General features: G+C 42.4%; 4 protein-coding genes and 1 long non-coding RNA gene across 5 annotated transcripts; 2 read left to right on the forward strand and 3 right to left on the reverse strand.

Annotated features, from left to right (window-relative positions):
• Nucleotides 1-205: 205 nt before the first annotated feature.
• On the forward strand, nucleotides 206-961 carry LOC131017442 (uncharacterized). Its single transcript, XM_057946448.1, has one exon. The coding sequence runs from the start codon at nucleotides 206-208 to the stop codon at nucleotides 959-961; it is 756 nt and encodes a 251-aa protein (XP_057802431.1).
• A 1,871-nt stretch (nucleotides 962-2,832) lies between these two features.
• Nucleotides 2,833-4,864, forward strand: LOC131007279 (60S ribosomal protein L18-2). The gene is made up of 5 exons (XM_057934426.1): nucleotides 2,833-3,039; nucleotides 3,152-3,241; nucleotides 3,330-3,458; nucleotides 3,820-4,002; nucleotides 4,558-4,864. The coding sequence occupies exons 1-5, from the start codon at nucleotides 3,037-3,039 to the stop codon at nucleotides 4,714-4,716; spliced, it is 564 nt and encodes a 187-aa protein (XP_057790409.1). The 5' UTR covers nucleotides 2,833-3,036; the 3' UTR covers nucleotides 4,717-4,864.
• Nucleotides 4,865-5,897: 1,033 nt separating this feature from the next.
• Nucleotides 5,898-6,260, reverse strand: LOC131018271 (uncharacterized). The gene has a single exon (XM_057947207.1). The coding sequence runs from the start codon at nucleotides 6,258-6,260 to the stop codon at nucleotides 5,898-5,900; it is 363 nt and encodes a 120-aa protein (XP_057803190.1).
• An 83-nt stretch (nucleotides 6,261-6,343) lies between these two features.
• On the reverse strand, nucleotides 6,344-7,108 carry LOC131018897 (uncharacterized). The gene has a single exon (XM_057947806.1). The coding sequence runs from the start codon at nucleotides 7,106-7,108 to the stop codon at nucleotides 6,344-6,346; it is 765 nt and encodes a 254-aa protein (XP_057803789.1).
• Nucleotides 7,109-7,656: 548 nt separating this feature from the next.
• On the reverse strand, nucleotides 7,657-8,235 carry LOC131007280 (uncharacterized). Its single transcript, XR_009096011.1, has 2 exons — nucleotides 7,989-8,235; nucleotides 7,657-7,904 (listed from the first exon to the last, which is right to left on the reverse strand). It is a non-coding gene; the product is annotated as an uncharacterized LOC131007280 (long non-coding RNA).
• Nucleotides 8,236-8,788: the final 553 nt, after the last annotated feature.

An 8,788-nucleotide genomic window follows, 5' to 3' on the forward strand; every position in this document is an offset into this window, starting at 1 on the left:
TAAGGAGTTGTAAATTAGTGTTTTAAGTATGTAGTTAATAAAAGGGGTTATTGCCATAAAATACATCAAGTTTGCCAATTTTCTAGTTTATATCATCACTTTTTTTTTTTTGGCCAGAAAATACATGAATTTATAATTAGTTAGTAATTGTCCCATCATTTATAATTTCGCCTAAATTAATCTGAGGTGGCTGCCGGAATTGCCAATGTGGCTGCCGGAATTGCCAAATCACACATACACACACTTCTCTCTCTCTCTCACAGACACACATGTACACACACAAACACAGCCACTCCCCCTTCGTCACCGTACACACACAAACACAGCCACTCCCCCTTCGTCACCAGCGGCGCCACCACCTCAATCATCCTTGCAGTCTCCGCATCCATCCCATAACCAAGGGACTCGTCATCCCACGGCGAGGCTGGCCAGATTGATCTCGTCGATTCGGGCCGCCGCCTTCCCCCACCAGCAGAGCCCCCTCTCCGCCGTCCTCCCCGACCAGCAGACCCTCCCCCTTCGCCGTCCTCCTCCACCAACAAAGCCCAGCCTCCGCCGCCCTCCCCCACCACCAGCAGGCCCTCCCCCCTTCGCCGTCCTCCTCCACCAACAGAGCCCCGCCTCCGCCGCCCTCCCCCAACCACCAGCAGGCCCTCCCCCCTTCGCCGCCCTCCTCCACCAACAGAGCCCCGCCTCCGCCGCCCTCCCCCACCACCAGCAGGCCCTCCCCCCCTTCGCCGCCCTCCTCCACCAACAGAGCCCCGCCTCCGCCGCCCTCCCCCACCACCAGCAGGCCCTCCCCCCTTCGCCGCCCTCCTCCACCAACAGAGCCCGCCCTCCAGTCTCTCTCCCTCGACCAAAACCACCAATCTCTCTCCCTCGACCAAAACCGCCAATTTCTTCAAAAATTCGACCAAAAACCACCAATTTCACCATGCTCAATTACAGATCTGCAAATTAGAAGACTTTGGCTGAAGGCGGCAGAGATCGAGAGGGGAAGTGGTGGCGGCGGGGTTGGGGGAAGGGGAAGGCTCCGCCCGCCGCGCAGGAGAAGTGGCAGCGGCGGGGGTGAGGGAGGGGGCGATCTGTTGGGTTGAGGGGGAGGGAGGGGGGAAGGCGACGGTATGTGGGGTGGGTGCAGGGGTGGCAACACATCAGCATTCTCAAATAAAATTAAATGCCACGTCAGTGCCATATAAGCCACGTAAATGACACATAAGTTTCGATTTCGTCGGAGATATTCACCGTGGGATGTTTACGAATAAATTATAAATTCATGTATTTTTTGGCCAAAAAAAAAAGTGATGATATAAACTAGAAAATTGGCAAACTTGATGTATTTTATGGCAATAACCCCTTAATAAAATATAAAAGTGATAAAGTAGGAGAGAGAAGATAATAAAAGTCATAAAGTATGAGAGAGAGAGAGAGTAATAAAAAAGATAAAGTAGGAGAGAGAAGGTAATAATTATTACCCAAAATGGAAACGTGTCAAGATTCGTGGGACGGAGGGAATAGTTTATAAATAAATTTTTAATTTTTTATAACTACAAAATTACTACTCAATTTTGAAATCAATTTTAAATTAAAATTTTGGTTTTTTTTATATAATATAGATGTATTTAAGTGTTAATATATAAGAGTACCCACTTTTATATAGTAAAAATAAATTTTACCCACTCAAATAAAAATATAAAAAAATACCCACTTTTTGTGTTAAAGGACTAAATTACCCTTCTATATAAATAGGCAAACCCTAGCCTCCTCTCATTCCCCCCCTCTCTCTCTCTCTACACGCTCTCTCTTTCCCTGGCTCTCTCTTTTCCAAGCGGCGCCGCCGCAACAGCAGCAGCGGCGGCAGCAGTTCCTCCCTCTCTTTTCGCGGTGGATGAGAGCTTGGAACTTCCTGGCGTTCTCCGACGGCAGATACCGGAGGATCTGCTTTCGCTCTCCTTCTCCTCCCTTGCTTCCCGCTGCCACTTCTCCTTCTCCGGCAAAATCGCCGCCGCCAACTACCTCTTCCTCCCCGCTCCAAATTCGCTCACAATCTCCGTTCTCTCACTCTCTCTCAAAACTGAACTCAAAGAAGAAACCTCCATATCTCTCTTTCTCTCTCTCTCTATGCCTTTGCCTTGCTTTTCCCTTACAGGCGGAGCTCTGCCAGAAACTTCAACGTCGATTTGACAGCTGAATCTAGGGCGGTGACATAGGATTGTTCCATCTGATTGAGCTCGCGGCTCGTTCCCATTGTATCTAAGAGGATTTATGGATTTGAGATGGTGAAATCAGATTGCTTGTTATAGCACTATAAATCAGATTGCAAATCTTAGCCTACGGTACATTTACTATATGTCAAATATATATTTTGTACAAATGTTCTTGAATTCATAATCAGGTTTATAAATTCACAACTGAATTATCAGCGTTGGTTGTGAATTCACAATTGAAATAGTGTTGGTTGTGAATTCAAGTTTCATTGGTTGTGAATTCACAATTTGAAATAATGTTGGTTGTGAATTCAAGTTTTATCGGTTGTGAATTCACAACTTGAAAAAGTGTTGGTTGTGAATTCACGCAAATTCACAACCAACACTTGTTATTCACGACCAATACGTGAATTTAGTTGTGAATTCGAGTTGAATTCACAACCAGTGAACAGTGGTATTTGTAAAAATTTTATATGTAAGGGTAAAATAGTAAATGTGGGTATTTTTTAAAGTTTTTATATTAGTGGGTAAAATTTATTTTTACTATATAAAAGTGGCTATTTTCAAAATCACTCCCTATTTAATTGACTGATTAAATTACGTTTCTTCAACTGAAAAACAAATCAATTTTATGTTTGATGAGCCAAATCCACAGCGGGCCCAATAATATTGGGCTACTTAGAGCTCTAGGGTTCGCAGCCCATTCAATACCGCATATAGCCGCTCCGCTTTATAACTCCAACACTACAAAACCCTAATTTTCTCTTCCCTTAACACTCCAGAGCAGGTACAGAAGCGGCACGCGAGAGAAGAAGCAGCAGCAGCAGCAATGGTGCGCCGCCGTCTATTAAACTCATTTACATCTTATTTCTTTCTACCCCACTTTATCTCTACGTTTTGATTCGAACAGCTTGTTTGCTAACGTTTCATTCGTGTTAATCTAGGGTATCGACTTGGTCGCCGGAGGTAAGGTCAAGAAGACCAAGCGTACAGCGCCGAAATCCAACGATATCTACCTCAAACTCCTCGTGAAGGTTTGTCGATCTCTGCGATTCCGCGCGGTTACATTAAATGTTCATATTGTAAATCAAATGATTTGATATGTCTGCGATACGGTGGCAGTTGTACCGTTTTTTGGTGAGGAGAACTGGAAGCAAATTTAATGCGGTTGTTCTGAAGAGACTATTCATGAGCAGGATTAACAGGCCCCCGCTCTCTCTCTCCCGCCTCAGCGCACTCATGAATGGGAAGGTATGGTTGATTATATGTGTATTTTAGTAGTACAGTATGTTTTGTATGGTTGATAATATGTGTATTTTGGTAGTACAGTATGTTTTATGTTTTGAGTTCAAACGTCGGAATTCTTTTTAAAGTGTGTATATTTATAAGTTAAAACACATGCTTTACGGCCTTAAATATAGCTGTTATAGTCTAAGCGAGTATTGTTAAGAAGTTTGTTGGAAATGTTTAGGGAGTGAATTAGTGGCTGATAATGGAAAATGGTGATATGTTAGAGGCTGTTTTTGTCTAGCTTATGATACAAATTACAAACTGCAGCTGCTTAATGCTGAGGTTTATGTGATTCATTTTGTTGGATATTTCTTGTGTGCAGGAAGATAAGATTGCAGTACTTGTAGGAAGTGTTACCGATGATATTCGTGTTCATGACATTCCTAAAATGAAGGTTGCGGCTCTCAGGTTCACTGAGAGAGCTAGGGCCAGAATTGAGAAAGTTGGTGGAGAATGTTTGACTTTCGACCAGCTTGCTCTAAGGGCTCCTCTTGGGCAGAACACGGTATAGTCTTTAGAGCTATGCTAGTTGCATGTTGGATGTCTCACTGGTGTTAAATTTTGCAGCATGGGATTTCATTTCTCTAATTTATAGCGAGGATTCTTTTATCCCCTGCTTTAATTTGAATCAGAGTGCATGTTTTTTTGAAGTAAATAAGAAGGCTTTCTATGATTGCCTTTCTAATTATAACTAAAATGGATCCTAAATTTGAATAAACCATTTCTGATAAATGCAATTTATTAGTCTTGTATGTACTGTTTGATTCTTAAGATGGTAAAAGTAAGTGTCAACAAAGTATAAGCCTAAGCTATTGACTATGCATATATTCTACTTTGTGTAAGCCTGTTGCCTGTTAATATAGGAAGTATGTTATTGTACGGTACAATGAGCACAAGATTCAGTTTTTACATTCTTATGCTTTTAGCTGTGCATGAGGGAGCTTGTTCTCAGTTGACAATGGGCTTGTATGTTGTATATACACTGCTGATTTTCTGTGAGATTCGTTATGTATTTGTGGTATGATTTGTTACAAGTAGTCTTTACTCTTTTGTGCAACAGGTGCTCTTGAGAGGTTCCAGGAATGCTCGTGAAGCTGTTAAGCACTTTGGCCCAGCTCCTGGTGTTCCACACAGCCACACCAAGCCTTATGTTCGAGCCAAGGGACGAAAGTTTGAGCGTGCCAGAGGAAAAAGAAACAGCAGGGGTTTCAGGGTTTGAGTTATTCAGAGCTATGATGTTTTATTGCCAATTTTGGCTTTCAGACTGTCGGAGACTTGTTATCTCAGTAGTGCTCTATTATGTGCCATGCCCTTGAAAAGTTTTGGACAAATTTTGTTTCTTGAGATATTCTATAATCATTATCCTACTTGAATACTGTGTTCTTACTTGCTATTTTGAGATTGCTGATTTGTACTTCAAAAATCTATTAAATCTGAAATCAACTTTGAGGCTCCATAAATATATTCATATAATCTTTTAAGTCATATTTGAGCTGTTATGAAATGCTGTTGACTGTTGGATTTTACTTACACTTTTTTGTTGAACTTTTTGGTGGTTTGAACTTCCATCTTCATCTGTGTCTCGAAGGGACTCTGATTGTCATTGTAGTGCCTTGTATACATTTTATTGCGATTCATTGTATTTATAAGAGCATCCACAATGCTTGCACCCGGAGTGGGTGCAATAGAGCAATAGACATGGTCCCACTTCTATTGCACCCACTCCAACAATGGTATTGCATCCGTCCGGGTGCAATAGATTTTAATTTTATCCATGCCCTTGAAAAGTTTTGGACAAATTTTGTTTCTTGAGATATTCTATAATCATTATCCTACTTGAATACTGTGTTCTTACTTGCTATTTTGAGATTGCTGATTTGTACTTCAAAAATCTATTAAATCTGAAATCAACTTTGAGGCTCCATAAATATATTCATATAATCTTTTAAGTCATATTTGAGCTGTTATGAAATGCTGTTGACTGTTGGATTTTACTTACACTTTTTTGTTGAACTTTTTGGTGGTTTGAACTTCCATCTTCATCTGTGTCTCGAAGGGACTCTGATTGTCATTGTAGTGCCTTGTATACATTTTATTGCGATTCATTGTATTTATAAGAGCATCCACAATGCTTGCACCCGGAGTGGGTGCAATAGAGCAATAGACATGGTCCCACTTCTATTGCACCCACTCCAACAATGGTATTGCATCCGTCCGGGTGCAATAGATTTTAATTTTATTTTCTCTTTACTTTTATTCTTTTTTCAATTTAAATTAAACAACTTTAATTTTAACAACATAAAATTCATTCAACTAAAAATCCAAACATTACAAATAAAAATAAAAAAAAACAACAAATATTTAAAATATCCAATTTTCGAAAAATTTAAAGCCGTCGAACTACGGGTCAACCGGACCAAAGCGTGCCCATATATGCTCAACCAAATCGTCGCGGAGGCGAGCATGCAATCGTGCATCCTTCAAGCTTGCATTCCGTGCCAAATAGGCGGCGAACTCCGGTGGTGCTCCGGAATTGAATTGTGTTTGAGGAGTAGAACTTGGTCCCTCGCCGTCGTCACCGTCAAAATTACTTGCATTTCCACCTTCTTCCTCAATGATCATGTTGTGCAATATGATGTATGCAAACATGATCGAACTCATTTGCTCCGCCTTCCACAAACGCGACGGTCCTTTAATTATACCCCACCGAGCCTGAAGAACACCGAAAGCTCGTTCCACATCCTTTCTTGCAGCTTTTTGCATCACCTTGAACCTCCGCTTCTTCTCATCGTTCGAAAACTGGAAGCTCTTCACGAACACCGGCCAGTCCGGATAGATGTCGTCTGTTAGTATCCTCGAGTGTGGTGAGAATTGTTGGCGAGGAAGTGCACAGCCGCTTCATGCCCCGCTAAAACATCGTTGAATAGCGTGGACTGGTGGAGCACGTTGATGTCGTTGTTGGACCCAGCGACTCCAAAGAATGCATGCCAGATCCACAAATCTTGTGAAGCAACGGCCTCTAATATAATTGTTGGCTCGCCTTGATCCCCTCGAGTGTAGGCGCCGTGCCAAGCCACGGGGCAATTCTTCCATCCCCAATGCATGCAGTCTAGGCTCCCCAACATTCCCGGGAACCCATGGCAGGCTTCGTGCATTGCAGTGATGCGTTGCACATCGGCAGTTGTTGGCTGCCTCAAATACGTGCCGCCAAAGATACGAACGACGGCCTTGCAGAATTTCTTCAAGCATTCCAACGCCGTCGACTCTCCTATACGGAGATATTCGTCACAACAATCAGCAGAAGTTCCATATGCCAATTGTCGAACAACGACAGTGCACTTCTGGATCGGGGAGAAGCTTAAGCGGCCAACAGCATCTGGACGTTGTTGGAAGTAAGGATCGACTTCTAGCGCATTGACAATGCGTAGAAACAACTCCCGGCTCATGCGAAATCGACGGCGAAAGAATTGTGGCCCATAAACAGGTTCGATGGCGAAATAATCGCGATGGAGGCCCTCGGCTCCACCTTCACGGTCACGACGAACCACTGCCCGCTTCTTCCTCGGGCGTGGTGGAGGTGGATCGAAACGATATGAACTTGCCACTGTCATAAAATTCACAGCACATCTCATAAAAAATAAATCGGGGGCTTGAGTAGGATCGGGAAGAGGAGGAAGTTGTGCGGGATCAACATGAACTTTTTCGTCGGATGAAGAATTTGAGGAAGAATTATTGTTGGAAGAATTGGTGGATGAAGACATTTTTTTTAAGAATTGAAGAGAATTGGTGGATGTAGTGTTTGTCATTGAGGAAAGGGGATATATATAGGTGAAAAAGGAAAAAAAAGAAAAAAAAATTCCGGCCGAGAAGACCGTTGCCTTCAACGGTCAAATGACCGTTTAAATTTTTTTTTTAATTCGATTTTTTTTTATTTCGGAAATGGGGCGCGTGTAAAACACGCCCCTCCTTCGCTCCCACTATTGCCGAGTGCGTTCGAACGCCCCCCTCCATTCGCTCCCGGGTGCGGCAACGGCGCTGGGTGCGATAGGCCGGGTTCGATCCGGCCATCGCACCCAGCGATGCTGATGCTCTAAGTTCATGTCAATACTTGTAATCACTGATCTTAATAAATTAATCGAACATAAGTGAAGGTATTGGATTTTGACAGATGAAACACATCTAACTCGGCTAATATTTTATTTTACATTTGTAGATATGGTTTGAAAATTTTCTCACAAATTTACTCCTCAAATTAAATTGAAGAAAACACAACTTCAACTATACGGCGCTGTGCCGATTCTTTTGGCGATGGGGTGGTGTGGCTCTGGAGGGAGGGAGGCCCCGAGGAACCGCATCTGCCGCGTGTTGTAGGCATCGTTTCCCTGAGTAATTACATTCATCAATTCTCTGCAAATCAACAAAATTGATATAAGAATCTAACAAGAGAGATGGAAAAGGAAATGGAAAGAAAATCAGATGGAGAAAAGGCACCTGACTTGGAAGAAAAGGATGAATTGAGGTGGGAAGAGATTGAGATGCCTTGCTACAACTGCCATTGAATGAGAAAGATTTGGTTCGTTTTGGTGGAGTGGATGCGTTTTCTTATTTCGATTTTTAGAGAGAGAAGTGTGAGGGGAGCATGCAGTGACGGTACTAGAGGAATGTGAGGCGTTGTGCCTATTCTTTTGGCGGTGGGGTGGGACGGGGCTGGAGGGAGGGAGGCAGCGCTACGCCGATTAGGTGGGGGGCAGAGTTGGAGCAGATGACCAAAAAAATTCTGTAGCAGATTTATGCCGAGATTCGGTTCTTTCTACCAAACGAAAACAATGTTTCATTTTTTAATTTAAAATTTTCAATTAATTTAATATAAGCTTAAAATAGTAATTTCACCATCTAATCTAAATTTTAATCTAAAGTATCAAACAACTAACTCATGTTGCAAAGAGTTTAATCTTAGCCTACCAAACACTAAAATACATTACTAATCTCACCCAATCTATATTATTTTAACTATGTTTATTTATCAATCTTTATCTCAACTTGGATATCAAACTGAGCTTTACGGCATCAGCAGTGGGGGCTCGAAAATCGCATCGAGCCCCCCCAACTCCGCACCCTTCCCCATTGACGCTCCCCCGGCTCACGAGCCCGCTTGATAAACACTCATTTTGCATTGTTTTTATGAGTGTTTAAGTGTTCAAAGTGCTAGGATTATGCTTGATTGCGATATCATTTGGTTTAAGTTTCATATTCTTTTGTGATATTGCATTTGGGTATGGTTTTGGTTATTT

The sequence above is a fragment of the Salvia miltiorrhiza genome, chromosome 1 (genome assembly GCF_028751815.1).
Source record: "Salvia miltiorrhiza cultivar Shanhuang (shh) chromosome 1, IMPLAD_Smil_shh, whole genome shotgun sequence".
Lineage (NCBI taxonomy): Eukaryota > Viridiplantae > Streptophyta > Magnoliopsida > Lamiales > Lamiaceae > Salvia > Salvia miltiorrhiza.